Genomic DNA, 20,102 nt, shown 5'->3' with positions numbered 1-20,102 from the left:
GCAATGGCAACAAAAGCCAAAATTGACAAATGGGATCTAATTAAACTAAAGAGCTTCTGCACAGCAAAAGAAACTACCATCAGAGTGAACAGGCAACCTACAGAATGGGAGAAAATTTTTGCACTCTACTCATCTGACCAAGGGCTACTATCCAGAATCTACAAAGAACTCAAACAAAGTTACAAGAAAAAAACAAACAACCCCATCAAAAAGTGGGCAAAGCATATGAACAGACACTTCTCAAAAGAAGACATTTATGCAGCCAAAAGACACATGAAAAAATGCTCATCATCACTGGTCATCAGAGAAATGCAAATCAAACCACAATGAGATACCATCTCACACCAGTTAGAATGGTGATCATTAAAAAGTCAGGAAACAACAGGTCCTGGAGAGGATGTGGAGATAGGAACACTTTTACACTGTTGGTGGGAATGTAAACTAGTTCAACCATTGTGGAAGTCAGTGTGGCGATTCCTCAGGGATCTAGAACTAGAAATACCATTTGACCCAGCCATCCCATTACTGGGTATATACCCAAAGGATTATAAATCATGCTGCTATAAAGACACATGCACACGTATGTTTATTGCAGCACTATTCACAATAGCAAAGACTTGGAACCAACCCAAATGTGCAACAATGATAGACTGGATCAAGAAAATGTGGCACATATATACCATGGAATACTATGCAGCCATAAAAAAGGATGAGTTCATGTCCTTTGTAGGGACATGGATGAAGCTGGAAACCATCATTCTCAGCAAACTATCGCAAGGACAAAAAACCAAACACCGCATGTTCTCACTCATAGGTGGGAATTGAACAATGAGAACACATGGACACAGGAAGGGGAACATCACACACCAGGGCCTGTTGTGGGGTGGGGGGAGGGTGGAGGGATAGCATTAGGAGATATACCTAATGCTAAATGACGAGTTAATGGGTGCAGCACACCAGCATGGCACATGTATACATATGCAACAAACCTGCACGTTGTGCACACGTACCCTAAAACTTAAAGTATAATAATAAAAAGAAAAGCTGACTTTTGAAATAAAAAGCAAGATCAAAGGAGGAGGGAGAAAAACATGGAGTAAAATGAGATGACAGATTTGAAGGATTCTTAACTGGTATACTGGGCCTCAAGCACCGGGCATATATATGTCAGGGTAACTGGGAAATAAAGCTAGAAAAGTAGGCAACAATTCGAGCAGGAAGGATCTTACAAGGAGGGCCAGAGTTTGAATTTTGTCCCCAACACTAGGGGAAACAACTGAAAAATTTTAAGTAATGAACAGGGAACTAATAGTAACTTTAGTTGTATAATAAGCAAATTCACAGGAAGCTGTCAATATGCTATTAAGAAAACTTATAAAACTACCATGACAGCATGTTGAAATACTGAAGAAAAGAAATTCCTTTTATTCCTGGAAAAAATTCAAAAGTGGGTTTTCATACAAACAACAAAATCTCATTTTAAAATCTTCTCTATGCCTCAGTTTTCTCAACTATAAAATGAAGATATTAACAATATTTTGCTGGGCTTGGTGGCTCATGTCTGTAATCCCAGCACTGTGGGAGGTCAAGGTGAGTGCACTGCTTGAGCCCAGGAGATCAATACCAGTCTGGGGAACATGGCGAAACCCCACCTCTACAGAAAAAAAATACAAAAATTAGCCGGGCATGGTGGCATGTGCCTGTAGTCCCAGCTACTTGGAGGCTGAGGTGGGAGGATCTCTTGAGCCTGGGAGGTCGAGGTTACAATGAGCTGTGATTGCGCCACTGCATTACAGCTTGGACGACGAAGTGAGACCCTGTCTTGAAAACAATAACAAAAATAGCAACAAAAAAAAAACCCAAAACCAATATCTCCTATGATTTTTGTGAGGATTAAATATGTGAATATCCTCAAATGGCTTAGAACACTGCCTGGTATGTACCAAGTGTTCAGTAATGCCAGCTATTATTACTCTTATTATTAGTATCCTGGAATAATTAAAGTTGTTAAGTAATAAGCTCTATATTTCGAAATACAGCAAATACACAAAAAAATGAAGTGTAACTAAATAGGGTTTCATGGTGGACAGAAAGAAGCTTACTTAAGTATATATTACAGAAAAAACAAAAAGCCAAGATAATTCTTGAACTCTTGACCTCAAGTGATCAGCCTGCCTCAGCCTCCCAAAGTGCTGGGATTACAGGTGTGAGCCACCACACCTGGCCCCAAGATAATTCTTAATTTCAGGCTTTATATAATTTTTGGAAAGGGATATATATTCAGTATCTGAGGTTGTTAAAGACTATCTTTAAGGAAACTCAAAGAGTTTCAGAACTTTCTAGTTTGGTTGTAATTTGGGGGACTCTACAATATTGAATGTGACTTTTTACATAAGGTCTATGAGCTGTTTTTCTGGATATTATGTAGGCAAGAAAGAACACTTTACATGAGTTTTCTCATTTGATCCCAACAACTATAAGGCAGATAGCTTTAGAATCCTCAGTTTTGAATGAGTGAACCAACGAATACATTAAAAAACTTGTCAAAGATAAGAGGCTAATAAGAGGTTGGACTCAAAAATCCATTCTTTTAACCAATACAGAATCTCTAGCAATTAGAAGAAAACAAAAAGACAAAAAGTTGGGACCACAGAGACATTCAGGATTTTAAAATCCTCTTGTTTTTCATAACTAAATTTCTTGAAGCTCTTTATTCTGATTAAGATATGTCATATTTATTTTTGCAGGCTACTAAAAGAAGTTCCTTTAGACTGAGACATTCAAACAGAAAACTGGGTTCTAAAGCATATGTGAGGATAGCAAAAAAAATTCTGATAATAGTTGGCATCTTCTCGCATGTTATTACAGTCATTAATACCAACAATAAATATACATTAATTTTCAGAGGTTTAAATTCCATTAAAAAACATTTCAAAGAAGGGACCTAAGCTCAGTCACTCCTACTCTGTAATGGTAAATTCATTTGGACAGAGGCTGAATTCATTTTCTCCTTCCTAACTGGTAGTGACCTAATAATAAAAGAACGTATACAAGTTGCTACATGTGTGAATATAGTGACAACTGCATACATTAAAAATCATTTATTGTAGAAACAACATCAGAAGATGAATGAATTATTGTCAAAATTCAAATATCTACTGGTCAAATTTGGTCAAATACAAATATCTACTGAATGACGGTTATGTACCAGACATTATACAGTAAGCACCCAATACAGCAACGAGGCTGTGTGCAGTGGCTCACACCTGTAGTCCCAGCACTTTGGGAGGCCCAGGTGGGCAGATCGCTTGAGCTCAGGAGTTCTAGATCAGCCTGGGCAACATAGCCAAATTCCATCTCTACACAAAATATAAAAATTAGCCAGGTGTGGTGGTGTGCTCCTGTAGTCCCAGGTACTTGGGAGGCTGAGGTGGGGGGATTGCTTGAGCCCAGTAGGTCAAGGCTGCAGTGAGCTATGATCACACCACTGCACTCTGGTCTGAGCAACAAAGTGAGACCTTTTTTTTGAGATAGAGTCTCGTTCTGTCACCCAGGCTGGGGTGTAGTGGCGTGATCTTGAGACCTTGTCTCCCCCACCACTGCCCAAAAGAGAATATAGTAATGAATAAGACAGATAAAAATTCCACTCTTGCACTCCCATGGAGCTTATGCTCTAGTGGGGAATGTGGAAAATTAAAAATAAAAATATGTTGAGGGGGAAGCGTAGGAGGAGGGAGTGGAGCAGAAAAGATAACTATTGGGTACTGAACTTAATACCTGGGTGATGTAATAATATGTACAACAAACCCCCATGACATGTGTTTATCTACAAACCTTCACATGTACCCCCACATCTAAAATTTAAAAAGAAATGTATAATTTATGAAAAAAGTAATAATTGTTATGAAGAAAAAATAAACCAACATAAGAGTCTAGTAACTAGAATAGGAATGTTATTTAAGGTAAAAATTTGGCCAAAGAGAAAGTCATGGAGGTATTAATAAAGTGAGATGAGTACATAATAATTAAAATTCATGGTAACTCAGAATTGTCAAAAAATATTTAAATGCTATACATGGCATAATATTGTTTTATATGTGATAGAACCTTAGAGTTCAACTCCTTAATTTTACAGGTTGTATAATCTGTTCCCAACTGAGCATTATAGCACAACAGTGTAATAATTTTATAGCAAAAAACCCACCAATAAGTAATTGTCATTCATTTAGAGAAGAAAACTAGGTAATAGTAACTTTTAAAAACAGTTCTAGGAAAATGTCTAAAATGTGAAAGCTGCTACACTTAAAAATGGTTAAGTTCACTGTAAGATGCGAATACAAAGACAGGGTGGTGGAGGAGGCATTATTATAAACAATATAACTAGATTACAGATGTAGTTGTCAGAATAACAACATGGCAGTAGATGATAATTCTTAAATTAGACCTAAAAGTTCTAAGTAGACTGAATAATCTTTGAAAATAAATTTAATAAATTTCAGTCTACCTATATCTATATACTACATAGCATGTATATAAATATACTATATATCTATATGTAAGTATCTATATATTACAGTGTTATAGTATTTATAAAAATGAGTATTTCTTCATGTAATGTATTTTCTCATCTAAATGAGATGTTTACAAAAGTATAATTTTCATAACTACATTAAAAAGCAGGCTTTCATTATATGAATAACAGATTAAATAATAATTTATTAAAAGAAGAGTTTGAAAGAATTCGGTCTGTGCAAAAAAATTTTACTCGCAAGAGAGTACCAGTAATTGGAAGAGTTAATCTGAAGACATCTGAAGTACAAAAATCTTAGACTAAGTTGAGTTCTCCCCCTAGTGGAACTTGAATATGATCTAAGATATTTCCATGACTAAGAAAATAACCTAAAATATATTACTTTGATAACTGAAAAAAGTTTCAGGTTTTAATGAAAGATCTATTTATGAATCTTAATCTGCATTAAAAATATACCTCTATATATCTATATTTATATAGACATATACATATAATAAAATCTTGAAACCTTAAGACATCTACTGAAAACTCATTTACTAAGCAAATTAACAGCAAGTTAGCCAAAAAGCACTCAGTCCTAAGACCTGAAAGAGAAACAGAAATACTTCAAAAGTAGAGGAGTAAGAAGTTCAGAAAAATACAGCAATTTAGGAAGATGCAGCAACATGCAGAATGGCACAGAATTCTGAAAGAATGTGATAGGTGCAGGAATAGGATAATTCACAGTGGGCAGAATATAGCATGTATGTGTAGGGGATGAGGATGGGGAGATAATGGTGAGAGATGAAGCTACAAATTCAGTTTGGGCAATAATAAAAAGGATTTTATGCTAAGGAGTTTCGATATGATTGGTATTTAAAAGGTAGTCAATGAAATTTCTATGTTTTAGAGAGACAGCTTTTTTAATCTGTAGAAGAGCTGAAGCTGGAGAAAAGGAAACTGGGTGGGAGGTTACAACAACAGTTCAGGTAAGGGGTAAGCAGATGAACTAACAGAGTGGTAGGGAAAGAGAAATGTTATTATAGACTCAAAAAAGTCTGAAAAATGACTCAAATTACCTTTTATTTAGTTTTATACTTACTTAGACTTTTCTATTTTGAAAGATTGAAGAGTTGGTGATATGCAAAACTGAGAAGCTGGGAAAACTAAACTGTATAGATCAGAAATGTATAGGAAGATGACACAATCATAAGAAAAGGCAAAAGAGTGATTGTCATAAAAGTCAGGATAGGGAACAGGGTGTGACTGAATAGACTTCTTGAGTACAGGCAATTTTGTCTGTCTTAACCTTGGTTAGAAGTTTTATGTATAATATTTGTACACATACAATGTAACTTTGTTTTATTAACTTCTCTGTACATCATGTTTCATAATTTTTAAATTATTAAACCATTTAGAAAATTATTGGTAAGGGGAAACAGGCTGGGGCTGGAGATAAATTATGATTCACTGTTGCAACGATTAGTGGTCCCCAACCTTTTTGGTACTAGTGACAGATTTCGTAGAAGATAATTTTTCCATAGAGAGGGTGGGAGAATGGTTTCAGGATGAACTGTTCCACCTCAGATCATCAGGCATTAGATTCTCTCATAAGGAGAGTGCAACCAACACCCCTGACATGTGCAGTTCACAATAGGATTCGTGCTCCTGTGACAATCTAATGACGCCACTGATCTGACAGGAGGTGGAGCTCAGACAGTATGCTGCTGGCTGCCCGCTCACCTCCTGCTGTGCGGCCCGGTTCCTAACAGGCCATGGACTGATACCTGTCTGTGGCCTGGGGGTTGGGAAAGCCTGGTAAAGATGGTTCCTGAAGCCATGTAAGTGAGACCCCTCATTTGGGTATAGTTTGTAAAAGCCAAAACCTTGGATTTCAGAGGAATACACACATCCACGACTGATAAAGATGACTGTAAACAACAGTTAAACAAGAAAAAAGAGAGTCAAAAGTAAGTGGTGGTAGCAAAGTTAGGGGAGGTGAGAATGCATGGAGGACGAAATGGTCAACAACAAATGCAATAAGCATGAGCAGGCAAATACTGAAAAAATAGCAACAAATTTGGCAATTAGGATTCCAGTGACCACTTTATCAAGAGCCAGTTGATGATAATATACCCCTACTATAATAACAGTAACAATTCTATCACCTCACACCTGTTAGAATGGCCATTATCAAAAAGATGAAAGACAGTAAGTGCTGGAGAGGATGTGGTGAAAAGGGAACTCTTACACACTGTGGGTAGAAATGTAAATCCTCAAAAAATCAAAAACAGATGATACGATCTAACAATTCCACTACTGGGTATATATCCAAAGGAAATTAAATCAGTATGTTGAAAAGATATCTGCACTCCCATGTTCACTGCATTATTCACAATAGCCAAGACATGCAACCAACCTAAATGTCCATCAGTAGATGAATGAATAAAGAAAAAGTGGTTTACATATACACAATGGAATATTATTCAATGTTAAAAAGGAAGAAAAATTCTGTCATTCACAACAACATGAATGAGCCTGGAGAACATTAAGTGAAATAAGCTAGGCTCAGAAAGACAAACACTACATGATCTCACATGTGGGATACAAAAAGTTGAACTCAAAAGTACAGAGTAGAATGGTGGTTACCAGGGGCTAGATGCGGGGTTAGGGGTAAAGGATTGGAAGATGTTAAAAAAAAATTCCATGAATTTTCTATTTTTCAAAAATAATGTAACACGTTACATTTCATTTTAAACAAAAATCCTGCATACCAGGTTCTTCGTTTTAATAAATATTTCAGAATCAACAAAAAGAGTGATTTAAATTTTACTATTTTGTGATTAAGATGTATAGAAATATGGCAAATTCTTAGGATTTTCTTGATGTTTAGAAAAGTACAGACTAATGCTAAAATCACATATGATAGCATGATTTAAACAACTGATTACAAATATATTATGCAGTTGGCTCATGTCTGAGGTTTTCCTGAATATGTGCACTTTATGGGGACTACTACCAGCAGAACATAAAGGATACCTTTTTATAAACATACAAATCATAATGTGTTGTGGTTACTTTTGATCCAGATCAAAAGATTAAGTTATAATATAATATGTAAGTTTGGAAATTAATTACATTTTAAATTGAAATTTAAAGACGAAAGGAAATTTCAGGTGGGAAGAAAATTCTAGATGTTACAGCAAAGACTATTGTGACTTGGAGTACAATATAATTAAAGACTTTGAAAGACATAAGATTTTAAACATAGTATTTTGTCCATAGGGAAAACTTACTACTTTTATCATATTATACAAGAAGAAGTAAGGCATAAGAAGTGACAAAACACATTTATTTTTATTAAAAAAAATTTTTTTAGAGACAAGGTCTCATTCTGTCACTCAGATTGGAGTGCAGTGGCTTGATCATAGCTCCTTGTAATATGGAACTCCTACTTCTGGCCTCAAGGGATCGTTCCACCTTAGCCTTCCAAGTAGCCAGAGCTACAGGAGTGTACTATCATGCCCTCAGCTAATTTTTAAAAATTGTTTTGTAGAGACAGGGTCTTACTCTATTGCCCAGGCCGGTCTTGAACTCCTGGCCTCCAGCAATCCCCTGACCTTGGCCTCTCAAAGCACTGGGATTACAGGCATGAGTTACTGTGCCCTGTAAAAACATATTTATTTTTAAAGCTTTGAATTTTCTTTTGAAGATAGTTTTGATAATATAGAAATATGATAAATTTTCACTAAAAAATGGACTTGGAGCACAGTCAACACCACCAAAACAAAACAAAACAAAACCCAGGTAAGTTGATTCAGCAAAATTAAAAACTTTTGTGATAAAAACACTATCAACAAAGAAAAGGCAACAAACATAATGGGAGAAAATATTTGCAAACCATATATATGATAAGAAAGTGATATTGAGAATATATAAATAACTCCTATAACTCAACAACAAAAACAACAAACAACCTGGTTCAATTAAGCAAAGGACCTGAATGGCCATTTCTCCAAAGAAGATATATAAATGCGAAATAAGCACATGAAAGTATGCCCAACATAGTTCATCATTAGGGAAATGCAAATCAAAACCACAATGAGATACCACTTCACACCCATTAGGATGGTACTTATAAAAACAACAACAGAAAATTAACAAGTGTTGGTGCAAATGCGGAAAAAATGAAATCCTCATGCATTGCTGGTAGAAATGTAAAATGGTGTAGGTTCTGTGGAAAATGGTATGGCAATTTCTTAAAAAAATTAAACAATTACTATATGATCCAGCAATTCCACTTCTATGTACTCAAAAGAAGTTAAAGCAGGGACCTGAACAGAAATTTGTACACCTGTATTCATAGCAGCATTATTCACAATAGCTCAAACATGGAAGCACCCTAAATGTCCATCAATGAATGAACAGATAAAAAATGTGGTATATACATACAATGGAATATTATTCAGCTTTAAAAATGAAGAAAATTTGTAAATATACTATAACATTATAAAAAATGGTTTTTCTTTCAATAATAAATTAACTTACTGTAAGTTTATTTATAAACTTCCAATTTTTTAAACTTTTTGACTCTTTTATAACATTTAGCTTAGCAAACATTGTACAGGTGTATAAAATATTTTTTTATATCTTTATTCTATAAGCTTTTTTCTATTTTTAATTTTAATTTTTAATAAATATATTTTTTGAAACAGGGTCTTACTCTGTGGCCCAGGCTGGAGTGCAGTGCTGTGATCATGGCTTACTGCAGCCTTGACCTCCCAGGCTCAGGCAACCCACCCACCTCAGCCTCCTAAGTAACCGCAACTGGGACTATAGGTGCACCACCAGGTCCAACTAATTTTATTTTGTATTTTTTGTAGAGAGGGAGTCTCACTTTGTTGGTCAGGTTGGTTTCAAACTCTTGGGCTCAAGATCTGCCTGCCTCAGCCTCCCAAAGTGCTGAGATTACAGGCATGAGTCATTACACCTGATGAACAAAAAATTTTTTTAAGTTAAAAAAAAATTAAGGCTGGGCGCAGTGGCTCATGCTTGTAATCCCAGCACTGTGGAAGGCAGAGGTGGGCGGATCACTTAAGCCCAGGAGTTCGAAACCCGCCTGGCCAGCAAAGGGAGACCTCATTGCTACTAAATAAATAAATAAATAAATAAGCTGGGTGTGGTCATGTGTGCCTGTAGTCCCAGGTACTCGGGAAGCTGATGAGGACTGCTTGAGCCAGGAGTTGGAGTCTGCAGTGAGCTATGACTGTGCCACTAAACTCCGGTCTAGGCAACAGAGTGAGATCCTGTCTCAAAAAAAAAAAAAAAATTAAAACATTTGTGTTAAAAACTAAGATATTAGCTTAGGCCTACACAGGGTCAGCACCACCAATATCACTATCTTCAACCTCCACATCTTGTCCCACTGGAAGGTCTTCAGGGACAATAACACACATGAAGCTGTCATCTCCTATGAAAACAATGCCTTCTGGAAAACCTCCTGAAGGATCTGAGGACTGTCTTAGAGTTAACTCTTGTTTTGTATAAGTAGAATTAGACTCTAAAATAGCAATATTAGTATAGCAAAACAACAAATAGTATAGCAAACATATGAACCAGTAACATAGTCATTTATTATCAAGTATTATGTGCTATACACAACTGTATGTGCTACACTTTTATAAGAGTGGCAGTGCAGTGGGTTTGTTTATACCAGCCTCATCACAAACACATGAGTAACGTGTTGCACTATAACATAATGATGGCTATAGTCACTAGGCAAAAGGAATTTTTCAGCTTCATTATCATCCTATGGGACCATTACCATATATGCTGTCCGTCACTGAAATGTCCTTATGCAGCATATGACTGTATTGTATGATCCCACTTATATGAGGTAACCAGAGTGGTCAAACTCATAGAGACAAAGTAGAATGGTGGTTTCCAGTTGCTGGTGGTTGCCAGTTGCTGGTGGTTGCCAGTTGCTGGGGAATGGGAAGTTAGTGTTTAATGGGCAAAGAGGTTCAGTTAGGGAGGATGAAAAAGTTCTGGATATGGATGGTGGTGATGGCTGCACAACAGTGTCAAATATACTTAATGCTGCAGAACTGTATACTTTAAAATGGTAAGTTTTATGTCTATTTTACCACAATAAAAAAAAAGTTGGAAATGAATGATTACTGAAAAAAGAATCACAGTCATGAGGATAAAGAGTAAGTTACTATTCAGACAAAGAGGATAGAAGAAACTATATTTTTACATGTACTTTATTATTTTCATATGGTACCTGGATTTCAAGCTCAGCAATGTGTTGTCGTAGTTCAGCCACAGCAGCTATGCTATCTGCTTCCCGAAGCCTCACAGCCATCACTTCTTCCTTATTCTAGTGTGGTAAACCAAACCGAAACAAAATAAACCAGGTGTGTTTGGAATTCAGATTTTAGAAAAGTAATAGGTTGCATAAACCATACATTAAGTATTATCTAGCAGGGTCTAAGGCAGCATCCATAACGAAACAATATGCTCAATACATACAACGAAGCAGTGAGATATAAATGTTCACATCAAGTGGAATAACAATTATAAATGGCCATATATCAATTCAAATTAAGTTTTGCCTCCAAAGGAATTTGTGTGAAATTTATGAAAAAACTCCAGAGTTTTAGAGTGTTTCGCATTTTGAAACTGGGGTTCACAGGCTTGTAATATTTCAACTTTAAGTGAGAACATTCAAATTAAGTTGAGAGGGAAAATAACATTAATATTATAAACAATATCCACACATTTTACACAACTAAAAATAAAAAAGCTTTAATAATTATAAATTAATCATAAGCTATAATCTTATAATACTAAATGAAAATGAATCAGATTTACATAATTCAAGGACTGGCTTTCTTGAAAAATTAACTTTGTTCCCGAATCATTCCAACATAACAGGGTAAAACATACACATTTAATCAGAATGTACTAGGTGCTAGGGTAACAATACATTGGTCATTCTCAAAACCTGCAAAGGCATCACGAAAGATTGAATAAATTAACACACAGCTTAAACATAGGGGAGATATCAGAGTTTGCATCTGTAACATACTTCACAGAGGTATTAATGAACAATTAAAAATTAAATAAAATCCCATATTAGTTCATAAAATCCTCTAATATTCTAAATCTGAGCCCATTACTTAGACAAGTTCAAAGAAAATTATTATTTTCAACAGCAAGTTCCTCAAAGATTTATTTCCAAAGAACACTTTACTTTGCTCAACAGGTACTAAGGCATTTGAGGAGCAATATTTAATCTAGTAACACCATTATCAAAATATGTTTAAGGAAAACTAACACCAATAATAAATAAAAGATTAAATTTAGTTATCTATAAGATGTCAACACAGACAATTTAGCATCATAAAAACTCAATCAGATATTGGTATGACAAATCAGACTGATACAACCTCATTTAATATTATTTTATTTATAGTTTAGTCATATCCTTCAAAAGTGACTGTGCTTTTAGTAGGAATTTCAGTACTGCCTACAGATTTCTGTCAGTATACATTGTAACAGCCATGCATATTTATAAGGATGTAATTTCATCTCTGGATTTCAGTGACACTGATAAACCATTCAAGCTTCACTCTTGGTTTTTAATGTCACCAGAATAAGCTGATGGAATTACAGCTTTACATGTGCCATCAAAAGTCTTATTTCTTATACAATAATAAGGCTGGAATCTTTAAAGGGCATCATTCCTACTATCTCACCATGGAAAGGTGGATGCCTAGTTTATTTTTTTAAATCCCATAACTTGCCTTTAGTAATCCATTCTAATGCCCAGTCTACAGTCATCTCTTTAGTTATTTCACACACACACACACACACACACCCCCCCAAACCCTCCCTCCTCTCCTTCCATCTCACTGCCTTTCCCCCACTCTCTCACCACTGCTATATTGTAAATTTATTTCAGGAAAGAATGTACTTGCATTCAAATACTTTTGATGCTTTTTTAATCCAAATACCTCACAAAAAAGTAAAGTATATAACTGATTAAAATAATAATGGGTAATATACCCATTTTTCCCAACACACTGGTATATACACATTTCTTTTGCTCTCTAGTCTATCCAGAAAACATGTATCAATGTTATTAACATTACTGCCCACTAATAAGATACCAATCAAAGCAGAGGAGCCCTAACCTCTCTAAATGACCCATCTTTTTTGATCAAGCCATTAAAAGCTCTGGTTTTAAAGGGTTACCAGTCAAAAGAAAAACTGTAAAGAAATACTAGTAAATGCCAATCCAGGAAATTAAATTAACCAAGGAAGTGACTGAAAATGTTTCTTGACTAAAATCCACCCCAGAAGCAAGATGAGCTGACCTGGTCTGAAGGCAACTACCAAAACAAGTTCAGGAAAAGTAGAAAATAGGACGAGCTTTTTTGTTTTGTTTTTAAGATAATCTAATCACGATAAAACAAACAAAAAAAGGCATTATTATATTGACAAAAAACAAAATCAGTTAGTTGACATATTTACCTTGCATTCAATCTCTGCTTGTTTACGCTTTGCTTCACTTAATTGAGTAAGGAGTCCTTTGTTCTGTGCAGAAAGATACTGCACTTTCTCCTGTAGGCTAATCACCTCTTGTTCTGCTCTTCGAAGATGGTTACTATTGATCTGGTTCTAATAATCAGAAATATAAATACTGAGACTATAGATACAAGACCTAAAAATTAAAAAAAATTACCTATCCATTTTATACCATAACATTATTAAAAATGTTACTAGTTATAGGTCACTGTTATTCAACAAAATCAACATTAAAAAATAAGATAAAACTGCCTTTAAAATCAAGTCATTCAAGGCTAAGGCAGGCGGATCACGAGGTCAGGAGATCAAGACCATCCCGGCTAACACGGTGAAACCCCGTCTCTACTAAAATTACAAAAAAAAAAATTAGCCAGGCATGGTGGCGGGCGCCTGTAGTCCCAGGTACTTGGGAGGCTGAAGCTGGAGAATGGCGTGAACCCAGGAGGTGGAGCCTGCAGTGAGCGGAGACTGAGCCACTGCACTCCAGCCTGGGCGACAGCGCGAGACTCTGTCTCAAAAAAAAAATTAAAAATAAATAAATAAATAAATAAAATCAAGTCATCCAAAGGAATGCATACTGTCAATATTAGAGACTCTCAATATAGCTCAATATACCATTTATACAAAAAATAGGTGTAAACTATAAAAATTCTTATACACAACTTCAAGGTATTCCTTTCTAAGATTGGCAATGGGAGTACAAAATGGATAGATACAGGAATGGTGAGTTTAATTCCTCTTTCCAGTTCCAAAAAGAAAGCACAAACCAGTCAAAAGGTACCATCATGGCCAGTGCAGTGGCTCATGTCTAATCCCAGCATTCTGGGAGACCAAGGTGGGCAGATCACTTGTGGCCAGGAGTTTGGGACCAACTTGGCCAAAATGGTGAAACCCCGTATCTACTAAAAATACAAAAATTAGTCGGGCATGGTGGTGCACGTCTATAATCCCAGGTACTCGGGAGGCTGAGGCACAAGAATCACTTGAACCCAGGAGGCAGAGGTTGCAGTGAGCTGAGATCACGCAACTGCACTCTAGCCTGGGTGACAAGAAGACTCTGTCTCAGAGAAAAAAAAAGGAAAGAAAAAAAAAGGTACCATCACTATTTATTGGGCTGTAAACTTGATGTCACACAATACGGCATATGTGTATTTCTACATGTTCTCAATGTCTAGCACAGTCTCTTTTTATGAAGCACAGATTTTGAATCCTGGTTTTAATATTCGGTCATTAAGCAAACAAGCTAGTATCTCTGAGTCTCTATTTCCTTATTTGAAAAATGCATATAAAATAGTTTCTATTTCTCAGTTTGGTGTCTTCAGAATTAAATGAGATAATATGCGTAACAGGGCCTAATATGTAGCAATAAATGCTAGCTGTTTATTGTATTATAATTACAGAATGTGCTAAAAAAACTATAGACCTTGAACTAACATGAGGTAGTTTTCACACTCAGGTATGACCCAGCCAGAATTCTCTCAACCCTAAATTATTCTATCAGAGGCCTGAAAGAAATAGTAGGGACTTTCATAACAGAAAGAAGTAAAAATCTAACTTCTCATTTAACAGTTCTTAAAACTTGGCCAAGTTATTTAATCCTACCAAATTTCAGTAGAGATAGTACTACTTGCCTTTTGAGACTATGTTGTGAAGATTAGATTATGGGAGAAAAGTTTATGAAAGCAGTCTCACACAATCATGTCATGTCATGTCATGTAATTTCATTTCATTTTTTTTTGAGACAGTCTCACTTTGTTGCCCAGGCTGGAGTGCAGTGGCACGACCTTGGCTCACTGCAACCTCCACCTCCTGGGTTCAAGTGATTCTCCTGCCTCAGCCTCCCAAGTAGCTGGGATTACAGGCATCCACCACCATGCCCGGCTAATTTTTGTATTTTTAGTAGAGACAGGGTTTCATCATGTTGGCCAGACTGGTCTCGAACTCCTAACCTCAAGTAATCCGCCCGCCTCAGCCTCCCAAAGTGCTGGGAGATTACAGGCATGAGCCACTGCACCCGGGAAATTTTAGATACTTAATAAATGTTCAATTGTTGCCATTATTATACCTACTTTACCTCGCCCTATGAAAAAGACCCCCCTCCAGTTTTAATGAAAAAATGTAGATCATCTAATAGATGTAAGCTCCAAAACTTTCAACCACTTAGAACTTTCTTCATCTTTACTTTTACTTGTCTTCCTGTAACACATACTCTAGTCATTCTCATTCTCTCTCTCTCTTTTTTTTTTTTTTTTTTTAGATAGGGTCTCACAGGAGCTTGCTCTGTTGCCCAGGCTAGAGTGCAGAGGCACAATCATAGCTTACTTGTAGCCTCAATCTCCCAGGCTCAAGCTATCCTCCCACCTCGGTCTCCTGAATAGCTGGGACCACAGGCATGTGCCACCACGCCCAGATAATTTTTTTTATTTTTAGTAGAGACGAGGTCCTACTATGTTGCTCAGGCCAGTCTTGAACTCCTGAGCCCAAGTGATCCTCCCATCTTGGTCTCCCAAAATCCTGCGATCACAGGCATGAGTCACTGCACCTGGCCTCTTTCTCATTTTGAATCAACAAATAAGTCTGTCTACAAAATTAACTAAACTTCTTAGTACCGTATTCAAAATGTATCACAGCCTCTTTTTACTGTCTTACCTGCTACCATTAAAACAAATAACTACACTTCAGAGGGACCCATCTTTGACATAAGCTGCAAATAATGTCCATAGATAAAACCCTTCCCTGCATCCCTGAACACAAGACCATAATTCAACATTATGGTTGATAAATAATACACATAAAACCCAAGAATTGACCATGAGTGAGAGACAGCAGACAGAAAAAATATATTTTAAGAACTCTAGAGATAATTATAGGACTTTACCTAACATAGGTTATGTCTAAAATTACAGTATTAATGACATAAAAGGAAGATGCCAAAACATAAGCAAAGAACAAGTCACTATCAAAAAAACATTAAGCAAATCAGAAAAATAACCAAAGAAAATTTCTATAAATACAGCCACTGAATTCAATGAATGGGTTAGATTGGAGATTAGCTATACTGAAGAAATAATTAGTGTCCCAGAAGAGGTTATTAGACACAGAAAAGAGAATAAGGTCCAAAATATACCTAATATGGGTTGCAGGATAAAATAGAAAAAAAAAGTGAGATATGATGGTTTAAGAGATGGTAACAGTTGAGAATTTTTTACAATTAAACCAAACACCACATATTCTCACTCACAGGTGGGAATTGAACAATGAGATCACATGGACACAGGAAGGGGAATATCACACTCTGGGGACTGTTGTGGGGTTGGGGGAGGGGGGAGGGATAGCATTGGGAGATATACCTAATGCTAGATGACGAGTTAGTGGGTGCAGCGCACCAGCATGGCACATGTATACATATGTAACTAACCTGCACAATGTGCACATGTACCCTAAAACTTGAAGTATAATAAAAAATAAAAATAAAAAAATCCAAAAAAAAAAAGAAATAAAAGAAATAAATCTACAATTTAGGAAACACAACTAGTTCCAACCAGGATAAAAACAAATAAATCCCCACCAATATATACTGTAACAAAATTTAGAATGCTAAAGAGGCAAATCAAGGGAAAAACTGAGATCTATAAAGGAAGGGTAATGAAATGTCTAGCAGATATTTCAATGGCAAAAATTCATAATGCTTAAAAAAGAATCTTCACCCTATAGTAGTATACTGAGCTAAACTATCATACAAGAAAGAAAAGTAAATTTATTTTAAGAAAGTGGGCCGGGCGTGGTGGCTCACACCTGTAATCCCAGCACTTTGGGAGGCCAAGGCAGGCGGATCACAAGGTCAGGAGATTGCAACCATCCTGGCTAACACAATGAAACCCTGTCTCTACTAAAAAAAAAAAAAAAAAAATTAGCCAGGCGTGATGGCGGGCGCCTGTAGTCCCAACTCGGGAGGCTGAGGCAGGAGAATGGCGTGAACCTGGGAGGCAGGACTTGCAGTGAGCCAAGATTGCACCACTGCACTCCAGCCTGGGTGACAGAGTGAGACTCCGTCGCAAAAAAAAAAAAAAAAAAAAAAAAAGAGTGACAGATTTAGAATGCAGGATGGAAACCAGAAACTGTCAAATATAAGAAGAGAGAGCAGCCTGTAGTCCCAGCTACTTGGGAGGCTGGGGCAGGAGAACTGTTTGAGGTCAGGAGCTTGAGGCTGTAGTGAGATACGATGGAGCCTATGAACAGCCACCGCACTCAAGCCTGGACAAAACAGTGAGACCCTATTTAAAAAAGAAAAAAAAAATAGAAAAAAAAGAATTCAGAGCAAAAATAACTAACAGGTGAACAAATCCAGATAAGCTCTGACTCCATAAAATAATAATAATAATATCTAGTAGTTTGGAGGTATTAAAAGATGTACAATAATAACTTGTAAGACAGAAGAACACATGAAGTTATTCACAGGCCCTTCTAAATGTTTGGAAAGGATACAGAGATGATGACTAAGTTTAGACTTTGTTCACCCAGGTAAGCATTTTCAATTTTTTTCAGGTAGCAAACATTAATAGAAAACAAAAGGAATTATAAGAGTCAAACCAGTACAGAGAAAGTGAAAGAAAAAACTAAATCCAATAAAAAGGAGGAAAGGAAGAAAAAAGGAACAAAAAAGAAAGAAACCAAAAGTACCAAACAAAACAATCACAAATACATCATAATCAGGACTTTTGATTTGTGATCTGGGATGTAGAAGGTCAAAGAACTGCTCCTACCCTTCCAATGAAAAAAGAAGGAAGGCCAGGCACAGTGGCTCATGCCTGTAATCCCAGTACTTTGGGAGGCCGAGGCAGGGGGATCACTTGAGGTCAGGAGTTCGACACTAGCCTGGCCAATATGGTGAAACCCCTGTCTCCACTAAAAATACAAAAATTAGCCGGATGTGGTAGCATGCGCCTGTAGTCCCAGCTACTCAGGAGGCTGAGGCAGAAGAATCGCTTCAACCCAGGAGGCAGAGGTTGCAGTGAGCTGAGATCGCGCCACTGCACTCCAGCCTGGGTGACAGAATAAGACTCCATCTCAAAAAAAAAAAAAAAAAGGAAAAAAAAAAAAAAGCCAGCCAAACTAAGTTCAAACCCGGAGCCTTCCAGGAGAGATGCAATGGGATTTAAGCACTTTCTCACCTGGGGCAGATACGGCCACAAGCTAAGAATGATACAGCTAGAATAAATATCAAACTGGTGGAAGCTAAGTATTGGCTGGCTAGACAGTGTGAAGGCTCAGGAGGCAGCAGACTTAGAATCTAAGTTCACAAACTCTTGCACACTTTTCTTCAGGTACCCCAACGGGTACACACACAAAAGACTGGTGAGTCTTGAGAAAGAAACCTTCATGGTACAGGACTCAGGAAGGGGAATAGCAGTCACTATAGGAAGGCGCTAAACCTTGCCTGTCTCCTCTAGGGAATATATGCTTTCATCTGTGTGGATCAGGGCCAAGAAACGCTGCTGTCTTTGGGGCACTGGTGAAAGCCATTGCATCTTGGGGAAGGGGCAGAACTGCGTTTTGTGCCTAGTACTACATCTGGGGTGGGCAGGAGCACTAAAGACCAAACACACCAGATCAAAGGACATAATGAAGCCTAAGACTGAATTTATTTATTTATTTATTTATTTAATTTATTTTTTTCTTTGAGACAGAGTTTCACTCTTGTTGCCCAGGCTGGAGTGCAATGGTGCGACCTTGGCTCACTGCAACCTCTGCCTCCCAGGTTCAAGTGATTCTCCTCCCTCAGCCTCCCGAGTAGCTGTGATTACAGGCATACAGCACCACGTCTGGCTAATTTTTGTATTTTTAGTAGAGATGGGGTTTCACCATGCTGGTCTTAAACTCCTGACCTCAGGTCATCCACCTGCCTCAGCCTCCCAAAGTGCTGGGATTACAGGCGTGAGCCACCATGCCCAGCCATTTATTTTTTTTTAATTTAGAAACAGGATCTTACTTTGTGGCTTAGGCTGGAGTGCAGTGGTGTCATAGTTCACTACAGCCTCAAACTCCTGGGCTCAAGCGATCCTCCCATCTCGGCCTCTCAAGTAGCTGGGACTACAGGCACATACTACCACACCTGGCTAATTTTTAAAAATTTTTATACAAGACAGGGTCTCACTATGTTGCCTAGGCTAGTCTCAAACTCCTGGCCTCAAGTGATCCTCCTGCCTGGGCCTCCCAAAGTGCTGGGGATTATAGGCATTAGCCACTGTGCCTGTCTAAGACTGAGGCTTCATCAGAACAATAGAAAACACTGTTGCCCCTCCAACTCTTCTGTAATAAGTAACAAATGGAATACTGCTGAAGACAGACCCTTTTAAAATGTTATGCAAAGGGAAGACCTAAAGACACAAAATCCCTCTGGCAAACAGCTCCTACTCTAAAAATAAGGTATTACTAAGGGAAAAATAAGGTATTGCTAAGGGAATTTGAAGCCTATGGTGCACTGATGATACCACAGAAACAACAAACCTCAAACTCAACCCATCTCTGGACTATATTAACTTGAATCTCCCACATTAAAGGCCTAGCAGAAGGAAAAATGTGCCCATTTCCAGGCAGAAAAACTATTTGACTCAGTCTGCAGTCCTACACAAGATATCCAGCTGAAATTCAACAAAAAAATTACAAAGCATAGGAAAAGGCAAGGAAAAACAAAGCACTCCCAAAAGACAAAGCAATCAACAGAACCAGCATTACATATGGCACAGATGTTAAAAATATCTGTGATGGTTAATACTAAGTGTCAACTTGATTGGATTGAAGGATATAAAGTATTGATCCTGTGTGTGTCTGTGAGGGTGTTGCCAAAAGAGATTAACATTTGAGTCAGTGGGATGGGAAAGGCAGATCCACCCTTAATCTGGTGGACACAATCTAATCAGCTGCCAGAGAATATAAAGCAGGCAGAAAAATGTGAAAAGGAGATACTGGCCTAGCCTCCCAGCCTACATCTTTGTCC

General features: G+C 37.2%; 1 protein-coding gene across 12 annotated transcripts in view; it reads right to left on the bottom strand.

Moving 5' to 3' along the window:
• EVI5 (ecotropic viral integration site 5) overlaps nucleotides 1-20,102 on the bottom strand; it is a 281,694-nt gene that overhangs the window by 86,042 nt on the left and 175,550 nt on the right. For all 12 annotated transcript variants that reach the window (XM_063799583.1, XM_009425371.5, XM_009425383.5 and 9 more), the window contains 2 exons: nucleotides 13,052-13,198; nucleotides 10,797-10,892 (listed from right to left, as the gene is read on the bottom strand). In XM_063799583.1, the coding sequence (XP_063655653.1) occupies nucleotides 10,797-10,892; nucleotides 13,052-13,198 (243 nt within the window). The remainder of the gene's footprint in view (nucleotides 1-10,796; nucleotides 10,893-13,051; nucleotides 13,199-20,102) is intronic.

This window comes from Pan troglodytes, chromosome 1, assembly GCF_028858775.2.
Source record: "Pan troglodytes isolate AG18354 chromosome 1, NHGRI_mPanTro3-v2.0_pri, whole genome shotgun sequence".
Classification (NCBI taxonomy): Eukaryota; Metazoa; Chordata; class Mammalia; order Primates; family Hominidae; genus Pan; species Pan troglodytes.
This window is presented reverse-complemented; position numbering and strand designations above follow the sequence as displayed.